The following is a 22,243-nucleotide window of genomic DNA, read 5'->3' as shown; positions in this document are numbered from 1 at the left end:
TATTCCAACGAAGTTTAATGGCAAGTTTAATACCAACGAAGTTTCGTTGGAAATCTTATTCCAACCTAGTTTAATCTTACTCCTATTCTCAAAGTTTTAGTAATATTTAGCTCACTTTCATTAAAAAGAGGTATAAAAGATTTGAGCAGTTTTTCTAAGGTACACGTAATCTAAAGTATTTCTAAAGATTAATGAGACCTACCTTCAAATTCTGAGCTGCTCTCATCATTGGTTCGTATCCCAACAGAATCATGAATGGTAATACTGCCTCTTGTGCTCCTTTTCGAACATCAGCATTCCTGTCTTCAACACAAGCATACAACTGAGGAAGTATTCCTTTCAAGTCTTCTTTATTGATCCCTAATGCTGATCAAAATTGAACATTAGAAAACTCGCATTCAATCCCCAAAAACCGTTAACGTAAATAGTCAAAGTTCTGAAAAGTGTAGTTAACAAGCATACGACCTGTCCATAAATGATCAGTCCGTAAGTCAGTACAGCAAGACTGATTAATTAAACTGATTAATTAATATTTGGAAATGGACAAGACGTTTTTTTTTGGAAATTTGGCCCCTAGCTTGATTTCGGAGGGCTTGTGAGATCCTTGGTAATAAGCCATTTCTGCATTTTTGTACAAAGATTTGATATTTCCTGGTAACGAAAAGATTGTTTATTGCAGAAAAAAAAACTAGTGTAATATTTTGAGTTAAGTGGCGTCAATTCACAAAAATTTTCTGGCGGGAGGGGGGGGAGATGCATTTTTCAGTGTCCCTGTCGCCTCAGTTGACACCGCTGATTAAATTACAGACCAAAAGAAAGATGCAATAGTAAACAAAAAAAAAAAAAAAAAAAATAAATAAAACAACAACTACAAAAAAGGCTTAAACATAAAAAAAGTTATTAAATATGGTATTAAACGAATCAGAGAAGTGAACAGCTGCACACTGCAAGCCAGACTAAAGTGGATAAATACATATTCGAACCATAAAAATAGTGTTTCTTCATCAGGACCTTATTCAAATGTTTTCAAGCATTAAATTATGTCTGCATTAATATTTGTATGAATATATTAATGCAAATAGATAATTTGCATTAACTATTTCAATTAATCAAGATTTACCTTGTCTTAATAGGGACTCCTCTCAAAAATATTCATCTGTAGGTCTTAATGATAAGGTCCCAACTCTCTCTCTCTCTCTCGGAAGCAAAGGCAAACATCTATACACTAATGTCATATTTACTAAAAAAAAATACTTTCTATAATCTATTTTGAAGGATGTTTTTTGGCAGATAATGTGATAATACATACTAACCGTATAAACACACCAGAAAAATCCTCTAGTTCCCTCATTCTCACAAATTTGGTCATTTGCACATACTTTCTTAACAATCTTTGTTTGAAAACTGAAAAACAATTGCAGTAATCTTGCTCAATACCAAAAATCATGGCTTGACGAATAACCATGTATTTTTACACAAATTCGGTGGCAATAGGAATTATCAAAATAGTTATATCTTTTTCAAAATAAAAAGTACTTTTGAAACGAAAAATGACGGATTAAAAAAAAAAACTCATCAACTACTACCATTAATACAAGTACAAACAGATCATCAAACAGTTAGTGGCAACGAACTATAAGTAAGGAGCAACTCGGGTCAACAGTAACCGAAACTCTAAAAACAGAATTTAATATCAGTAGATACATAAAAAATCAGATACATACATAATAAAATTCTCTTTGCCAAATTTTTTATGTGCAGATTTTCCAGGGTAATTATCCGAGGGTTATTTTCCGCGGGTTTTGATTTCCGGGAATAATTTCCACGGAAGGGGGCATTTCTGGAGTGATCGAGAACTCCAAGATCACCACAATCCAAGTTCATAGCCTACGCTAGAAAGTCCTCTTTCCCAATTTGTAACAACGCGGGTATTTAAGTCCCATAATAAAAATATATATGTCTACCAGGGGTCTTATCTAGTTATTTATGCAACTATCATTATTCAGGTAACACTACAAGCCCATATAGCGGCTTACAAATGATTTTCTTTCTACTTATGTCTTTTTCAAAAATTGAAATAATTATTTTATTGTGCCGTTTCTCCTACTAGAACCACATTGCTAGAAGGATTAAACAAAGTTATGCCGAACGTTACCAATCTCGGACTGAGAAAATCGACTGTTGAAATGGCGGGTCAGAAAATAAATTCTTCGTTCCTCAAAAAAATTAGGTATCTACAAATATCTGAGATACGTCATTTTGGTATAATTACAAACTCAAAAATAAGAAGGAACTTTTCTAAAGCCTAAGTCAAGGTTGTGAGAGAATAAAATAAAAATCAGTGGATACAAACTGTCAAATTTACAAAATTTGGAAAAAAAGGAGAAAAATCTTCCTAGTTTATTATAAGCCAAATATTTTTCTCCTCCAAACAGAGACAGATTTTAGAGACGAATACTCAGATAAATAACGAAAAATTGGTCCTGGGAGTGCTTGTAACTCAATAATTTAGAATCAATGTGTTGCACTGTGATTTAGAATAACTAAACAAACATTTTTTGCAAAGAAGAAAGTACGGCATCTACACTTAGTGCATAAATAATAGATAGTGCCTGGATTAAGACATTTATTAATAAAGGTTTTCCTATCGCTGCTATCTCTTAATGAACTTTAAATGTAATTACAACCTACCATTTCCAAGTTTGTCGGCAACCCAGGCAAGAAGGTCTGCTTTCAGGTAAGGATTTCCCCCTTTAAGAGCGTCTGCTATCATTTCTCCTTCAAAGAAATCTTTCATTATGCCACACTGCTCCGCTAAAGTATCCAACGTTGTAATTGCTGCTTGTCGAACGTTTGCCTACAAATTAACCAAAATACAAATTTCATTACTCACGCTTTAAGCAATCAGAAAACGTATGCTTGGGCCAAGGTCGTACCCACGGAGGTAAGTGGGATACCAAATTTGACCCCCCCCCCCGAGTTTGTCCCAACTCGTAAAGAGTATGACAAATGCATATAAGAAATTTTGATGCATTTTGTGAAGTTTTTTTTTTTTGTAAATCCCTCTTCCCCAACAAAAATCCTTGAGAAGGCTTCGCTTGGGCCCTAACCTCGCTTATACCAAATCGGGCCTAAAACATTATATTCTGGTTACAAAAGACCCTAATATCCATACAGCGTGAAATAAGGTTTCACATTTGCTTATCTCTTGGAAGCCAAATATTTTTGGAATCCAAATCATATTTCTACCGGTTCCAATAGCAGAAATTCACCCAATAAGGTGTTATTGCCCTCCTTGCAGTTGGGGAGTGCAACTGAGCCCAAAAAGCTTTAGAGGTGCAGTAAAGGCTGTGACCTTCAAAGTAATAATGAACCGCATATCTAATTAAAATAAATCGAAAATACAATAGCCGGTAGAATTGTTAAATAAAACAGTGAACTTCGGAAAAAAACTTTTTATTACTGATGCTTATAAAAGTCTGATTATCACTGTTACACATCCGGCAGGTTTGATAACGGGAACAAAAAGGAGAGAAAACGAAAGGAGCAAACAATGCCCACGTATCATGGGTGAAAGATGATTGATTGAGAAAAAAAATTGTGCTTTTGGCCATTGATATGGGGCCAAATGAAAAACAAGGTAGCGTTGAATGGAAGGGCAAGAATTCCTATAGATAATATAAATCCAATTATAACACCACGGGAGGCAGTAAAGACTGATTTTAACACATTAGAGTGGATGAGGAGCGTAGGTACAATCAGTCGGCTTGCTGCTGCAACGAATTGTTAGCAGTAGTGGTTTTAAGATTATAGCTACTGGAATGAGTTCGTAACCAAGCCCTTAAAGATATTTATATAGTTTGATTTTATCAGGGTTTTCTTTTTTGTTAAATAATACATTCAATAAAAGAGAAACATAAGCAAAATAAATCGCAGCATACAAATTACGAATAAATTAAAATAAGAACATTATCTTTGTTTCAACACATATATCTTTATTTAAATATTTCATTGAAAATAGGAATCATTCGGTACAAATATGGCAAATGTGTATACAAATACATATTGAATAAATACAAATATAAACTAATGTCCACTAGAATTATTTTGTTTTTTGGTGTGTGTTTTTGTTTAGGCGTTTGTGTGTCTTTCGGATAATACAGATTATGGCTCTCTTATCATAAAGGTTAAAAACCAGACTTTAACGTAGTCAATAATACTTAACGAATAGGGTTTGTAATATTTAACAAACTTGGTTTGTTATTAACAAATCGAGTAAAATATCAATTGGGACAGACTTACTCATTGTTTTGATAACAAAACTACCAACACTTCACTTCTTTAAGAAACTAAGATTAAAACCTTTCAAATCTTTTCAATTCTCCAGCTCTCTAAAAGTCACAATGTCAAGACTGCACACTCTGTACCAAAACTTAGTAGAGAAAAGAGTTATTTTGATAAAATCAATAGGAAGATATAATCTTAATGCTAAAAATTTAATATCTGACAAAATTAAATTTAATCTAAAAGAAATCCAGAGACTGTATCTAGAGATAGAATCAGGTTGTTTCCCGAAAAGCTAGCATTTCAATAAGCCTGTTTTATTGGTCTTGGCTTAACTTTACCGAAATAATGATTCCGAGGTTCTTTTCATCTAGTTTTCAGGTTTTATTACGTAGTGTTAAGCTGTGAATTACTTTTACAGCTATTTTTTAGTTTTTTTTTCTCGTTCGCTGAGGCTGGTTATTGATTTTATCGCCAAAATATATGTACATATCTTAATTTATCTATTTTCTTCAGAATGAAGGAGTATAAAAGATAAGTAAATAAAATTGAAAAAAACACTACAACAAGTAAACAAAGTAACGAATTACGAAAAAAAAAACACAATAGGCTAAGAGAAGTAACTGAAAAACACAAACGGCTTATAAAAGTAACTGAATAGAACGCATCAAAAAAAAAGAAAAGAAAAGAAATTAGAATCTTAAACGTTAATAAGATTTTGAAAAACGGAAAAAAATATGGACACAGAATAATTTCAGTTTCAAAAAAGCATTCAATTTAAGTGTTGGTTATTTTCCAAAACTCGTTAATTTTAATATTACTAAACAAATTGGAACTAAAAAAAATGTTACTAAAATAAATTGAAGCACCAAATAAAATTTTACAACGCTTGAAATAATAAAAGCAAACTGAAAAGCCATCATAAATTTTTAAAATCTCGAAAAAGAAGCAAAGGATAAATAACATGCAGGAGGACTTCTGCACCTCACTGCACAAAATCATTTTGCAAGCCTCAGCGTCGGCTGACTGTCACGGAGATAAAGAGCTCATTAGCAAATCCTTCAAGGAGACTAGCCATCATCAAGAGATATTGAGAATCTCTGGTTTGAGTATGAGATTTGTTTAAAACACAGCGAAATTGTATTTTTTTTTTTTGTTGGCACGCCGGTCGATCAAACAATGTGGCACCATGGGCAACTCTCAAAGTTGCCCTTCAAATGATATTTTCTTTGAGCTTATTTTTATTGATTCCTAGCAGACATGCTAGCACATTTTTAGGAACTACCCTTCTTGGACAAAAAAAGAAAGATAATTCACACTCTATTGATGTAAGTTTCTTTAAAACTAATTATCTCTATCTCCGGCGCAAAATGGGTTAAATAATTTTTCTAACGTTTCCGGAAAAGTAGTTGTCAGTCTTTAGTTTTCTGTCGTTTATTCGGATCTTTTATCCAAACTCTACAAGCTATAGAAAAACCACCCAATCAATTCTACCGTAAACAGTATGGCTACAAAAACTAAGAAAGTTTATAAAGGACGAGGTAGGGGGGGGGGGTCCTTTAAGGTACCGTTTTCTCCATAAGAAAGAACCTAAAGTATCCTCACGAAAGACAACACGTTTTAGTATTATTGATTCGAAAGCCTTTCTAATATTCTTGAATACATAAAATAAGCATCGACTCCGTATCTCGAGTTGAAGTGTAATAATGTAAACCATAGGCAACAAGAGTGTCAGAAACTGGAAATGAAAATATTTCCATTTAAGATTAATTCAGGTCGGTCGTTAATAACAGTGTCGTCAACACTAATAGAAAGGCCTCTATCTTCCAGGAGACTAGAAAGGGAATTGAAATTCCTAATTAGACCAGCTTTAAAAACGAACCAATAAAATAGAATCATCTGGACATGCATCAACGACACATCCCACCTCCTTGAGATAAAGGGTTGTAGATAAAGAACAAAGATACACTAGCAAACGTGCATTAAAAGTGAGAGGCCATAAGTCCACCTTGTCTTACTCTAGGACCAACAGAAATTGGATCGAAAAAAAAAAAAAAATCAGAAATAATTGCAAAATTTGTATCCTAAGTCTCGAAATCCAAGATCTAATAGATCTAACGACAAAAATAGGAATCCCAAAATCAATAAGAGCATATGGGTATGATATATTATCAAAAGGTTATACCAACTAAAAGTATGGGTAGTGGAGAGCCAATAGATCTTGCCTCCTTAACCATAGCATCTTATGTAGCATACGTATGACTTACATGACTAAAACCAACATTCAAATATTAAAAGAAGAAGACTTTGATTCAAACAGATTTTATTCCTTCAAAGAGTCCCGTTACATAGCCATTGGAAAAGGATTCCAGATATAGCCTTTAGAAAAAGGATTAAAAAATAATCCTTGAAAAATAGTTCAAAAAGCATACTAAATAAAATCTTTTGTTATCGGCCTTTAAGGATCACCTATCGGAAGTTTTTTTTTTATCAAATCTTGGAATAGGCGCTACCACTCTAATCGTAAAAGATGAAGGAATAATATGAAACTGGCGGACAAGATGAAAAAGTAAAAAGAAGAAGGAAAAAAGAAAATAAATCGGAGAAAACTTGACACGAAATAAAAAGAAATCCACCCATGTTTTTTAGAAGATTGTGGTGTGGAATAACGACACACACCCAATGAAGAACAAAACGAAATAAACAAATTAGTTAAATTAATAAGAACTACTAAAAATTTGATCACGCAAAGCTTGTTCAGGATCATCACAAGCATTGGAAAGGTCTGCAAAATGAGCATTCCACAACTGAAGGTCCATTCTTTCTATAAGGTTCAAATTAAACCTTTTTATAAAACAAAAAAATTTTCCGAAGTTTCTTTTTATTCACACCAACTTCAGAAGAAGCATTTACTAGCAAATATTATCACGAAGACGAAGCTACGATTGCGAAATCACTTTCTTTTGCTTCATATACAGGAAGCCGGATGATCATCACCCGGTTAAAAAAGAGAGAAAATGATTTAGATTCACACGCAAAAGAAATAGATTTGACGGTCGAAAAGGTTTTTCTCTATTCGGCAAACACTATTTCACTCCGAAAGATTCTTTAGCACTACCTTTTTAGCATCGTAATAGTTTAAATACACATAAATAAGCTCAAGCACTATATTATCAATATTACAATTCAGATTGACAGATTATATATTTTTCAAGCTAGCATTCCACCTCACCTTTGCAAACCGGTATGAATGCTTTATCAAAGTTTTCCCTAACTAAACGAATATTTTTTTTAACATTAATGTTTTTCCAAAATATTTTGGAAAAAAAATAACAAAATTCGATGCAGGATTGAAGGAAAAGTTTGCCTATCACAGTTTCAATCGCGGAAAGTCTTCATTTCTCAGAATTATTTTAATTTTGTATGAACGAAAAAAAATCATGGTCCTTATCAAAATGTCACAAAAGAATTTAAGCAAATCTTCCCTTCCAACAGAAAGTACTTAAGTGAAGTTCTGTCCAATGTCCCGGCTTTCAAAGTTTTGTACCCTCCCCCTAATACCAGATGAAATGTTTTTTTTTATGTCTATCAAGCTAAAAAAAAAGAATGTTATTCTGTCGTAAAACAAGGAAAAATAAAGGACTACTAATACCAAATCTTGCCAAAGGTAAAGAAACTTGACATAACATTCCGGAAACTATAAAAAGGGCGTTACAATATATCATGCAACCAAACTTGCCTTATTGTCAGACAGAGACTGAAGAATCCCTGGCACGAGAGTCCGTATGTGCTGTCGAATATTCGGTCCCATTGCTACGGCTAGTTGCTGACATATTGAAAGTCCAGTTTGAACAAGAATTTTGTTTGAATCAGTGAGCCTTTGGGCCAACGCGCTAGGAAGCTCCCCAAGGTTCGGTGCAATGAATTTGGCTTCTTTTATTACTGTTTCTACTTTCTGTAAAGCTTCGTTTCGCACCTATAGAAAAAAAAAGAAACTTACGCTAGAAAAAAGAAAACCGAAGAAAGAGATAAACCAAAAGAAAAACATATCTTTCAACTTCAACAACCGCGATCGATACAACAAAAAGATGGTAATAACTTCAGTTTCAAAATTTAAAATTAAATTACATACATTTGAATTTTTTATCTTACAAAAAAGAAGAACAGATATAACCTATTTATAAATTTTTCATTTTTCCCCTAAAAAAAAAAAAAAAAAACAAAAAAAAAAACGTGACCCACCCATTAAACAGTTAGAGCTTAACTAGACACTCAGGTTTCTTTCGAAATATAACTGAGATAACTATAACAAGCAGACAATAAAAGCAAAACAACAGTGCAGGCAATAATATAATGCATGACAAAACATCCTACGGCAATGGTTCTTAATCAGTTGCATGCACATTTTGAGAGGACAGGACGTAGCAGGATAGTAGGTAGTATACAAAGAATGTATCCGTAGTGGCCAACTAACCAGCAAACATTTAAGAATAAAAAGCATAAACTCCTTCGTCTACCACTAGAATTTCCACGACGAGGAATATCTTTCCCCTTTATCTCTTTCTTTAATTTTGTCTGATTTATTCCGACTACATTGCGAAAGACTGAAAAAAGGGGCCTTGAAAGGATTTGAATTCGATATCTCAGTTAAATTGATTGAATACAATTTTAAATCTCTTAATCCATGAATTAGGATTCCGTATCAAAATCTGAGCACAAAATAAACGTGGCATCGTAAAATTAGCTTACAGGCTAAATTGGCTACTTAGGTCTACTTTTGCAGTACTAGCAGGGCTTCTAATACGTTTTCTTCTTAATTTAAATTCTCAAAGCTGTTTTCTATAAGGTGTTGGCTTGTTAGATGTTTCAAACAGGCTAAATTGGCTACTTAGGTCTACTTTTGCAGTACTAGAAGGGTTTCTAATAAGTTTCTTCTTAATTTAAATTCTCAAAGGTGTTTTCTATAAGGTGTGGCTTGTGAGATGTTGCAATCAGGCCAAATTGGTTATTTATTAGTTAACATGCTAGGTTTTGGTAGAGGACAATAGAGCTATTTTTTGTGTTTTCTTTATTTTAGGGTATAAATTAAAAGGAAAGTTGCACTTTATTACAAATATTAATTAGTTGAAATAGTTAGTTAATGATTAGTTTGCATGCTAGGTTTTAGCAGAGGACAACAGAGCTTGTATATGTTATTTTTATCCTTTACTTTATAGTCGAAATTAAAGTAAAGTTGCAATTTACTACAACTATTTATTAGTTGCATTAGTTAGTTAATTATTAGATAATCATGCTAGGTTTTGGTAGAGGAGAACAGATAGGGGAATGCCCTACAGATAGGTAGAGTAGCTCCATAGGAGGCTTAGACCAAGTAGGACCTTGTCCCAGGGGAGTCTATAATAGAAACTGGGAAACCCTCTCCTGGGGGTCATAAATACAGGTGGAGGAGTAAGAAGGCCCCTCAAATGTACACTCAACCGGGCCCACTGCCGTGTTCATACGTCAGATGAGTTACAAACTTTCTCCCATTAATGGGTTAAATTGCACGGTGATGCAGAACACCATCGTGGGAGGATCCTCTATAGGAGGACAACTGCGGCAGGGCGTAAGAGCCAGATTTATGGACAACGGCCTCTGTAAAGGGCTGCCTTTCGGGGTACCTGCAAGACTGGAAAACTTGCGGTCAATTTTTCCCACATGAGGAGTGGCACCCCTTGAGGAGTGGCACCCCTTGAGGAAATTATAGCCTAGTAAACAACACAGCACTCGTGCGGTCTGATTTATTGGATATTTTTCTGGGCTTGGTTTGTTTTGATGGGCGTTTTCGGGCTGAAAAACCTCTTCCTAGCTGATTTATCTACTATGGGTTGCCTCCCCGTAGTAGAATAATATTCGTAGGCATGAATGTATAATGAGTCAGAGGTAATAGGCTTGGGACTGTCTGTGCAGGATTTCGACTCTTGTTGAGAGAAGAGCATCGCCAAGTGCTGAAAACCATGTTGTGACCAAGATGGGACCTGGATTGCACAAAGCCTCCAACTTACTGGAGGTCCCAGGGACTTCTTGCTGTCCGGTTCTAAGCCGGCTTAAGCGCTTCGGTGTAGACTTGAGAAGATATGTTGGTCATCGTCCTACACTGGTATCCGGGATTACTGCTTTTCCTGAGGCCAAAATAATTTCAAAGATTTAAAGAACATGAAAATTGGAACTTGGAATGTTACGACGTTAAAAAATGACTATCGCATCGACATTTTGACTGACGAATTCAGACGGTTGGAACTGGATTTATTAGGAGTTTCAAAAAACCCATATCCCAGGGGTAGGAAGCATGAAATTGGGTGACATAGAATTTGTTTACTTAGGCAGGAAGGATGGGGTACATAGACAGGGAGTAGGGCCCATGATGAATAAGGAAGCTGCTAAGTCTTGTTTAGGCTGGGAAGGTATTAATAATATAATACTAATTGCTCATTTTATGACTAAAAAGTTCAGGGTATCAGTTATAGTAGTATATGTACCCGTTGAACCAAATGATGGAGTGACTCAGATGAATTTTACTTACAGTTACAGGAGCAAATAGACAGGGTACCAGGTAGAAATATGGTGTTTTTGCTAGGAGATTTTAATGCCCAGGTTTGTAGAAATAGGGATAGATGGCATCCTAGACTAGGTAAATTTGGTGTAGGAAAAGAAAACAGTAATGGCTATAGGCTTTTGCAATTTTGTAGGTATAACAACCTAGTTATAACCAATACGGTATTTGGCCACAAAATGGGCCTTAAGTTGACATGGTATTCACGTGATGGTAAGACAGGAAACCTTATTGATTATGTTATTGTAAACAGAAGACTAGCAGGATTAATACAAGATACTAGGGTGTATAGGAGTGTTGTTATTGATGTTAAAGTAACCATCTAGTAGTGTCTAAGGTTAATTTAAAGCTGAAATTTTGGAAGGGTAACTCCCTCCCGGAAAGTTATGATGTTGGTAGACTCCAGGATGAAAATTCGAGAAAAAAATTCTAGGAACAGTTGAATACTAAACTTGAGAGTTTAAAATTTGACAATGTGGAAGATGGATGGAATAATTTCAGAAAAACAATTTGTGAAGTTGCTGATGGTGTCCTAGGGAAGAGTGCTAAGACTGCAACTAGGAATATTAGTGAAAAAGCTTTCGGTTTAATAGAGTAGAAGGGGTTTTTATAAGAATTATCTGAGTGATACGTCGTATGAAAACAAAAGGAATGGAAAGAAAGTGGAGAAAACATTAAAATATGAACTAAGGAAATGTGAAGTGGAGGCCATGGATAAAATTGCTGAGGATCTGGAAGATGCGGCTAGACGGCATAATAGTAAAATATTATACTGGCATATTAATAAATTGAAAGGGAGTAGCCAATCCGGACTAGTCCCAGTTAAAGATAGAAATGGGGCCACAATTAGTGATAAGGAAAAAGTTAAAGAAAGATGGGTGGAACATTTATGTGCTAAACCGAGATGCAGTTGCAGGAAAAGATATAGATGAAAATGAAAAAGTTTGTGATACCTTGGATGTGAACGAAGATTTGTTTAGTGAGGCAGAATAAGCGACAGTACTAAAAGGATAAAAAAAATCATAAGGCCCAAGGTGCTGATAGTATGATTAATGAGTTTCTTATATATGGTGGCTCTGAGGTTAGGAATAAGCTACTGAAGATTATGAACATGATTTTTGAAAAAGGGGAAGTACCCAATGATTTTAGGAAAACCTTAATTAAACCACTGTATAAGAAAGGTGACAAGATTGAGTGTCGTAACTAACGAGGCATTAGTCTGGTCTCTGTAGGTATCAAATTACTGAGTAATATGATACTTTTTAGACTGAGAGATGCTGTAGACAAAGTTTTAAGGGAAGAACAATGCGGTTTTAGAAAAGGTAGAGGATGTGTCGACCAAGTTTTCATTCTTAGGTTAATAATTGAGAAGTCTCTTCGTTGTCAAACAGCTTTGGTCCTCAGTTTTATCGATTATGAGCAAGCTTTCGATTCTGTTGATAGAAGAGCGTTAACAAATGTCTTATCGTTATATGGTATACCAGAAAAATACATTAAAGTGATTTGTGCTATGTACGAGAATAATACTGCTTCGGTTAAGGTAGAAAATGAGGTTAGCAACTGGTTTTGTAATAAATCAGGAGTTAAGCAGGGTTGTGTTCTATCCCCCTTTATATGGATCATTTTGATGGACTTCGTCTTAAGAAGCACAGGAAAGGCAATTGGAGACCATGGAATCAAACGGGGAGGAAAAACGCTCTTGGACTTTGATTATGCTAATGATTTAAGCATATTAGATGAAAGTTTGAGCAAAATGAATGAATTTTTAGAGGTTTTGCGAGTTCATGGTGTTAAAATCGGCTTGAAAATTAATGTTAAGAAGACCAAGTCACTAAGGCTTGGAATAAGTGAAGATGAACAGGTGACATTAGGTAACGAAAAGATTGATCAGGTTGGGAGCTTCAGTTACCTTGGTAGTATTATTAGTAAAGAAGGCAGGAGCAGTGAAGATGTTAAAAGTAGAATAGCTAAGGCTCAGGGTGTTTTTTCACAGTTAAAAAAAGTTTGGAAGAATAGAAAGATAAGTCTGCAAACCAAGATTAGAATATTGGAAGCAACAGTTACGACATTGGTCAAATATGGCTCTAAAGCATGGGCACTCCGAAAAGCAGATGAAAATTTACTAGATGTTTTCCAGAGAAATTGCCTAGGGATTGTTCTGGGTACCCGGCTGACTGACCGTATTATAAACAGTAGGTTGTACAAAAAATGTGGCTCAATCCCGCTTTCTAGGGCTATAATAAAAGAAAGGTTGAGATGGCTAGGCCACGTTCTACGGATGAAGGATGATAGATTACCGAAGATTGTCCTTTTTGGCCAACCGTCTGCTACACGGAAAGCAGATCGTCCTTGTCTTGGTTGGGAGGATGTCATAAATAAAGAGTTAAAGGAAATGAGAACTTCCTGGGAGGGTGTAAAGAGGGAGGCTTTAAATAGATTAGGTTGGAGGAGGAGCGTGCGTAGCTGTGTTGGCCTCAGGCGGCTTGGTGCTGCAATGAGTTAGTAGTAGTAGGAGTAGTAGTAGTAGTAGTAGTAGTAGTAGTAGTAGTAGTAAATGTAAAGGATGGAAATATTTATTTATTAGAATAATGACAAGGGAAATGAACGGTGTAAACGTTTTTATCAATCCATCGTCTCTCTTTTATAATAAAGGAACTCCTAATATAGACGAATTGAGTTTGAATTCTCTTGATGTAGAAATTGCTCCAGCAATGAAAAGTCATCTTCCTGCAAAATTTGGTGACCGCACGTAAGACAACTTGTAATTGTTCCATGTAGACCCAAAAGAGCCTTGATAGTGATTGAATAAAAAAAAGTTTTTCAACTGAAAGTAAGGAGTAGCAATAAAACTTATAACGGATAGAAATTATCCCGTATATGAGAGAACTGCCCTTCCTCAATCTCTCATTCTTCATGCTAAAATTGTTCAATATTTTAAAACAGCTTCTTATTCTAATTAAACGTTCTTAAAGTCGTTCCTAAAGAATTCGGAAAAAAAAGTCAAACCTTAGCGGAAGGAACGAGATATTGAGGACGAGGCAGCCCCTCATATACGGAATATTTTCTGTCCGTTTTAAGATTTAATGTTGCAGTTTATTTAATTTCTAATAGTTTTTCGAAATATACCAGTAACTCCCACATCCATGGAAAATCTATCCCCTTGCCAAAAAAAGTTCCTCCCGCGTAAAACATCCCCCGGGAAATTCTCCTTAGCCTACCTTCATCCGAAAAAAAATTTAATTTTTCATTTGATTTCTGAACGTTTTTCAAATCATGTCGAAAATCCTCCCAAACTTAGTGGAAAATTTTCCCGAACCCCCCCCCCCCCCGATGGAAAATTTCTCCCGCAAAAATTTCCGCCATGGAGAAAATGCTCCCGTGGAAAATTACCCTTTGAAGAATTTTTACCGCACCAAATCCCCCCCCCAAGAAAACTTCAGCCCACCTAAGAAAACACAGGAATTCTGACAAAAATTCCCACTCGTAAAATTTCCTCTGGAAAGTTCAACCCCGGGAACTTCCCTCTCCATAGAAAATCCCCTCTGCAAATAAAATCTCAATATAATTTCTAATAATGAATGCTGTATGTAAACAATGGGAAAATTTTATAACTCACAGTCCTTTCCCTAGACGCCGTGGGGGATCATGTCACCCTTTGAGGCTTAGCTATAGGGTCTTTCAGCTATACTGAACAAAATGGCTCTCTAAAAATTTTGATCAGATGATTGAGGAAAAAGGAGCATGGGAGGGGGCTATTTGCCCTTCAATCTTTTTGGTCAATTAAAAACGCATTAGGGCTTTTAATTTTCGTTTGAATCAGCTCTGTTCCGATCTCGTGAGACCATTACTTCGATACGATCATCCCCGAAAAGAAATTAAATAAATGCATCCGTGATCTTTCTTCAGGCAAAAAAATACAAAATTCTCTATTTTTGCAGATAGGAGCTTGAAACCTGTACAGTATCGTCTCTTATATGCTGAATTTGATGGTGGAGTTTGCATTGACATTCCTTGAATTTTTGGGGTTGTGTCCCCCCTATTTCTAAAATCAGGCAAATTTTATCAAGCTCGTTGCTTTTGATGGGTAAAATTAAAATTAATCAATTTAATAATATATTAAAATCATAAATATTGAAATCATTAAATATAATATATTAAAATCATTAATTAATAATATATTAAAATCAATTTAATATATTTTGGAGTCAGCATAAAAAGCCTATTCTTCATAAGCATCTATCGTTATCATAATTTTGATTTTTAGAATTGTGTTTGCTATTGGGCTGAGTATCTATTTACTTACAGTTCGCTGCCATACTTGATAAATAATCGTCTAAACAGGTCTTCAAGAAGTGTTTGTTGATCATAATTCGAACCGTAACAATTTAATTTGTGGAGTTTTGACACTTGGCTCAATTTGTCTGAAGCTATTCTTTTATATACAGTTCGAGCAATTACGGGCTCTCTATGCACATCCCACCCAAATTCTAAGCGGCAGCAAAACGAAACAAGTAGCTCGGATCAGCGAGAAAAATACTTGAACATTTGACGTAACATTTTACTTGTAAATAGCGACAAAGACCACACTGCCTTTCCATATCAAACAAGAACAACTTAGAAACAATAGGGATTTTTTTTTGTCATGGATACGACAGACTGTGACAACAAAAACCTTTCACATTTAAATGACACAACTATATATAAAACAATAACTCATGATCCTACTGATGAGTTTGCTAATAATATTATAAGTGAATAAAAGCGGATAAAACAGAATGGTAAAATCACCCCACAATTATATAATAAATTTTTCCCCTGTGGTAGTTTCTGTTCAAAATTCTACGGTTTACCAATAACACATAAACAAGGTATTCCCTTTAAACCTATCGTAGCATGTACTAAAGCCCTCGCTTCCAATATTGAAAAATGACTTCGCACAGCTTTCAAACTTTTATTGTATTCCCAAAAATTTCTATACTAGGAATTCAGCAGATTTAGTTAAACAAGAGCTAAGAGCTCATATGGCCCTTGTGGCGAGGTCTGAAGAGCCAAGAGCTCATATGGTATGAGCTCTAACAAATTCTAAGAATCAATACATTGTTTTAAAAGGAAAATCAGAGGCTTAATGCCGGTCGGGATTTAAAATAAGAGCTCTGAGTCACGAGGTCCTTCTAAATATCAAAATTCATTAAGATCCGATCACCCACTCGCAAGTTAAAAATACCTCAATTTTTTCTAATTTTTCCTCTACTTTCAGCCCCCAGATGTCCGAATCAGGGAAAACGACTTTATCAAGTCAATTTGTGCAGCTCCCTGACACGCCTACCAATTTTCATCGTCCTAGCACGTCCAGAAGCACCAAACTCCCCAAAGCACTGAACACTACCATGTAACTCCCCCAAAGAGAGCGGATCCAGTCCGGTTACGTCAGTCACGTATCTACGACATTTATAAGCATTTTCCGAGATTTCTGGTTTCCCCTTCCAGCTCCCCCCCCAATGTCAACAGATCTGGTAGGGATTTTGAAAATTTCATTAAGATCCGGTCACCCGTTCTTAAGTTAAAAATACCTCAATTTTTCTAACTTTTCCAAATTAACAACCCCCAGCTCCCCCAAAGAGAACGGATCCGTACAAATTATGTCAATCTCGTATCTATAACTTGTGTTTATTCTTCCCATCAAAATTCATCCCGATATCTCCACTCTAAGCGTTTTCAAAGATTTCTGTTTTCCCCCCTCCAACCCTCTATATCCCCGGATCCGATTCAAATTGAAAATGGCGCATCTGAGACATAAGATTCTTCTATATATAGAGTTTCATTGAGATCCGATCACCCATTCGTAAGATAGCTCGATTTTCACGTTTTCAATGTCACCGGATCTGGTCGGGATCTAAAATGAGAGTTTTAAAGCACCAGATCCTTCTAGATATCAAATTTTATTAAGATCGGATCACCCGTTCGTTAGTTACAAATACCTCATTTTTTCTAATTTTTCCGATAACTCCCCCCAACTCCACCAAAGAGAACGGATCCGGTCCGGTTATTTCGATCACCTATCTTGACCTTGTGCTTATTCTTTCCACCACGTTTCATCATGATCTCTCCGCTTTAAGTGTTTTCGAAGATTTCCCCCCCCCCCTAGTGACACTGGACCCGGTCGGGATAAAAAATAAGAAATCTGAGTTTCGAGGCCATCTAAATATGAAATTTCATTAAGATACGGTCACTCTTTCGCAAGTTAAAAATACCTCATTTTTTCTAATTTTGAGAATTAACCCCCCCGCCCAAATCCCCCAAAGAGAGCGGATCCGTTCCGGTTATGTCATTCCCGTATCTAAAACTTGTGCTTATTTTTCCCACCACGTTTCGTCCCGATCCCTCCACTCTAAGCATTTTCCAAGAGTTTAGGTTCCACCCCCCCCCCCAACATCCCCTTCACCGGATAAGGTTGAAATTTAACATAAGAGCTCTGAGACATGATATCCTTCCAAACATCAAATTTCATTAAGATCCAATCACTCCTTCGTAAGTTAAAAATACCTCATTTTTCTAATTTTTCATAATTAACCCTCCCCCCCCCCCACTCCCCCAAAGAGAGCGGATGTTTCAGCGACAGGAATTGATTGCTAAGTTTTAATGACTAGTTGAAATTTGTAATACATTTTCTATGTGTTTTCAGTTTCGTGATTCCTTTTATCAGCAAATAAATGCATAACCATGGGAGCTCCTTTATCCGGACTACTGGCAAATGCTCATGTCGAGAACCTTGAAAATTGGGCATTAAATTCGTATTTTTAAAGACATGTTTATTGGGGTCGCTACATGGATGACGTAATTTCACTTTGGAATTAGGGGGAAAGTGAACTTCGGGGTTTCTTAGCGCATCTTAATGCTTATGATACAGATTTGCAGTTTACCCTAGGAGTTGAAATAGAAAGTAAATTACCGTTTTTAGATGTGTTGATTATTTGTAATACTGATAAACTGGATTTTACAATCTATAGAAAACCAACGCAAAACAATAGATATCTTCATTTTAATTCAAATCACCCCCACTAATTAAAAGAGCAGTTGTAACTTTTGTCATTGGTCGTGCCCTGAACATTTGCTCCGATTTGTATATAAATGCAGAAATAAATTTTATCTAAGATATTCTTTTTGGTAATGTTACCCCATTCCTTTTGTCAATAATACATTTAACCGTAGATTAAAAAGATATTCCCGTAAAATCGAAGATTATATCACAATGTGAAGCTCCTGATAAGCCCTCAAATATTGTCTCAATAATTTCAACAAAATTAAAAAATGTTTGCACAAAAAAGAATCTGTATGTAGTTTTTACTAATAATTTTAAAATCAAAATTTCTTAAACTCCGGTAAAGATAAAACCTCAGTTACCCGCCATAGAGGGGTTTATCGAATTCCATAAGATTGTGGCAACTACTATGTTGGCAGGACCCATCAGAATCTAGTAAAACGGCTACACCAGCATAAAGAAGACATAGACAAAGCATTAACTTCGAATAGTTCTAATAACTACCTTGATTCTGCTCTAGCCTGGCATATATTTAATAATTCCTCCCACACAATACTTTTTGAAAAATCTTCTCTCATTAGTAATGATTTAGGGATAAAATAGGTGGTTAGGAAATCAATCAGAATTAGTCTCAAAATAAATAAAAATATTTCTTTAAATAGGGACTTGGGATAATATTCACTAAATTCTTTATACTCAAATTTAATTAATAATGATCTGACAAAATATTTTACTAAATCAATTTATCATAGTATTGAACTAGTTGCAAAAAGGTCATTGAGGCAAGCTGTCAAAAAAGCAAGATTAGCTTTAAAATCTTGTATTTAAATATTTTTGTTCTGTTTGGTTTGAATGTATTTATCGTCTCACATATATATTTATCAGTCCTGGTTAAACTTCGTTGAAGTAAGGATGCTAGCGCTTGTTTTAAAAAGATTTTAAAAACATTTATAGTTTTAATTTTCACATTTTGTTGTAAGTTCTATATATATATATATATATATATATATATATATATATATATTTGTTGTTCCGAAAACAGCCCTTGGACATAGGGCCGAAATATCAATGGAATTGAATTCCACTGTCTTAGAAAAAATTTCCCTATTGTTTCTAAGTTGTTTTGTTTAACATTTTAGTTAGTTTTCATTAGAAAAAAGCAGGATTTTTGATTATAGGAACTGTCACAGATGACTTTTAACCAAAGTAGATTTTAACTAACGAACAATATTGATATTTCTTAGCCAACCATTTAAAAGTTTCTGTCGTCTTTGGTCTACAGTGATAGTTCCGGTTAGTGTCACTACTGTATACTCAATAATTACTAGTGATTTTTGCTTTTGCTTGTCCGTTTTCATTTTATTTATTTTTTCTCTATTTAAACTCCCTCTAGTTAATTTTTGTAATGGAAAGAAAGAGGGTAAAATTAAATCATTACTATCATCATTGCAAGGTTTAGGCCAGGTAAATTGAGAGGGTTACCGATAATAAGACTATTGCTTTGGAATCCAAAGACAGCCTGACATGCAGATGATATAAATCTAGCCAGAATAATACATTCTTGATTCAAAGCGAAATCCGCATCCTTCTTTCTCCATCTTGAGCTTATTTATTATATTTCATCAAAAGTATACCCAAGAGGCAAGCCCAGAGAAATGGCCTCCATAGGAGAGACAAAAAAGAAAATCGCCTTCACGTGAGAAGGAGAATTTGATAGCCACTGTGTTAGGGTAAGTATCTCTCTCTGGAGAGTCACATCTGAGCTCTTAGATTTATAAATATGTTGGTCGACCTAGAGTAAGTTTAGGCAAAAGCAGACACATCAAATAGAATTATTCTTCAGTTTCTCAAATGGACTATAGACACCATGTTACATTTTGAATTACTTAATAGAAATATATAATATATGAATCAAGTTCAACATCGACTAAAAACCGAGGGTATCAGAATAACTAATTTTTCTGAAGAGTTCAACACCCTAAAACTGTTCTTTTTAATCAGAGAAGAACATTTTTGTCTAGCTAGGACACGCTCATCAGTTTTCATTGAGATCCGATCACCCGTTCGTAAGTTAAAAATACCTCACTTTTTTCTAATTTTTCCGAAATAACCCCCCCCCCAACTACCCCAAAGAGAGCGGATCCGTTCCGTTTATGTCAATCATGTATCTAGGACTTGTGTTTGTTTTTCCCACCAAGTTTCATCCCGATCCCTCCACTCTAAGTGTTTTCCAAGTTTTGGGTTCCCCTCCCAAATCCCCCCCCCCCCAATGTCACCAGATCCGGTCAGGATTTAAAATAAGAGCTCTAAGACACGATATCCTTCTAAACATCAAATTTCATTGAGATCCGATCACCCGTTCGTAAGTTAAAAATACTCATTTTTTCTAATTTTTCAGAATCCCCCCCCCTCTAACTACCCCAAAGAGAGCGGATCCGTTCCAATTATGTCAATCATGTATCTGGGACTTGTGCTTATTTTTCCCATCAAGTTTCATCCCGATCCCTCCACTCTAAGTGTTTTCCAAGATTTTAGGTTTCCCCTTCCAACTCCCCCCCCAATGCCATCTGATCCGGTCGGGATTTAAAATAAGAGCTCTGAGACACAATATCATTCCAAACATCAAATTTCATTAAGATCCCATCACCCGCTCATAAGTTAAAAATACTTCATTTTTTCTGTTTTTTTCCGAATTAACCAGCCCCCCACTCTCCCCCCCCCAGATGGTCAAATCGGGAAAACGACTATTTCTAATTTAATATGGTCCGGTCCCTGATACGCTTGCCAAATTTCATCGTCCTAGCTTACCTGGAAGTTCCTAAAGTAGCAAAATCGGGACCGACAGCCAGACCGACAGAGTTTGCGATTGCTATATGTCACTTGGTTAATACCAAGTGCCATAAAAATTGAAAAAACGAAATAATTCTATTTGAATCAAATTTCTAAGAAGATCCTTAAAAAATCGAGCAAATGACATGGACATGGTATTTTGAACTAGCCGATTGCATTCCTAGTGATATAACAAATCAAAAGAGCATCCAAATAGGATGTTTTACATACACATCCTTCCACCTCAGCTGGGTGGGATTGGATTATAGAAATTAAACTTGAGTTCTTCACCTTTTTCATTGCTACAAAACTCACCTTGGGATCCAGGCTGTGCATGAATGACTTTAAGAGGGGTAGAGGACTTTTAAGCCCACTTACTTTTTGAATAAATTTTGTGTCACAAGAACTAGTCTAATTGAAAATACATGTTTTAGAGTGTATCTTAAAAATAAACCTTTTAAGGAACAGCCGACTAAAAATCCAATCCTTGTTTATTCTTCGACTCATTAGAATGAATTATTCAAAAGAATCATTCGGCAAACACATGGTATATTTGAAAACTTCGTCATATTAAATGTCTGCACCAAAGCTTCGAACACCCAATAATTACACCCATTGATAATATTTGTAAAATAAAGCTTCCTGCAAATATTTAACTTGCAATGTGTAACTACTTAAAATAATCTTTACAGATATCTAAAAGAAAAGAAGGCCAAGAATAATGACGCAAAGGTTGATATCTCCGTGAATAAAACACGGAGATACTTCGTGTCAAAAAAAGAGAGAGAGAAGAGAGAGATGAGAGAGAGAGAGAAAAAAAAAATTGAATCCGAAATTTTCGTTCTTCCCATCCTCGTTGTCATTTCTAACAAGATAATTAGTATGAAATAATTAATAATTCTGTAGAGGCTAAAGTAAGAACAGTCAGATTTAGAAAATTGGAAAATTTTGTTAATAAATGGAAATTTTGTTAATAAATCATAACTATGTCAAAATTCTGCCAAAATTTTTTTTGGAGACAAGGGGAGGGGCGCTAATTAAGATTTTGTCTCGAGCGCTCGAGGCCAGGCACAGTCACAGCATTACATGATCTTGAAGAGAAGCTAGGGCGGATATTTTAACCCCAATAATCCCCGATTGAAAAACTCTTTTACAAGAAAAAAAAATATTCAGGCACATTATTCATCAAATTCAGTTTTTCCCGGCAAATAAGAAAAGTGAGCAATAATAATATTAAAAACTAAATATGAAAAAAATAAATAAGAAAAAAAATACCTTCCAGTTTTTGTCGCAAAGTTCAGTAATAATCTGTCCAGTAAAATGTGAACTAACATCTGTCCTTGGAACGAGGTCTTCAATGTTGACAGATTCCGCAGGTTCTGACTCTACTTTGCTGTTTTCAGGACCTCTTTGCTGCCCCTGTGCAAGTTTTAAACCTCTAACAGGTGCTGGAGGCCTAGAGCTTGCATGCTACACATATAAAGCAACATAAATAATAG

At 35.2% G+C, this 22,243-nt stretch overlaps 1 protein-coding gene across 1 annotated transcript in view; it reads right to left on the bottom strand.

The window, feature by feature from the left end:
• LOC136041136 (cytoskeleton-associated protein 5-like) overlaps positions 1-22,243 on the bottom strand; it is a gene marked incomplete in the record, with an annotated part of 192,220 nt that overhangs the window by 24,249 nt on the left and 145,728 nt on the right. The window contains 4 exon segments of the mRNA XM_065725677.1: positions 203-366; positions 2,692-2,857; positions 8,024-8,260; positions 22,020-22,214. Of these exon segments, the coding sequence (XP_065581749.1) occupies positions 203-366; positions 2,692-2,857; positions 8,024-8,260; positions 22,020-22,214 (762 nt within the window).

The sequence above is a fragment of the Artemia franciscana genome, chromosome 2, assembly GCF_032884065.1.
Source record: "Artemia franciscana chromosome 2, ASM3288406v1, whole genome shotgun sequence".
NCBI lineage: Eukaryota > Metazoa > Arthropoda > Branchiopoda > Anostraca > Artemiidae > Artemia > Artemia franciscana.
This window is presented reverse-complemented; position numbering and strand designations above follow the sequence as displayed.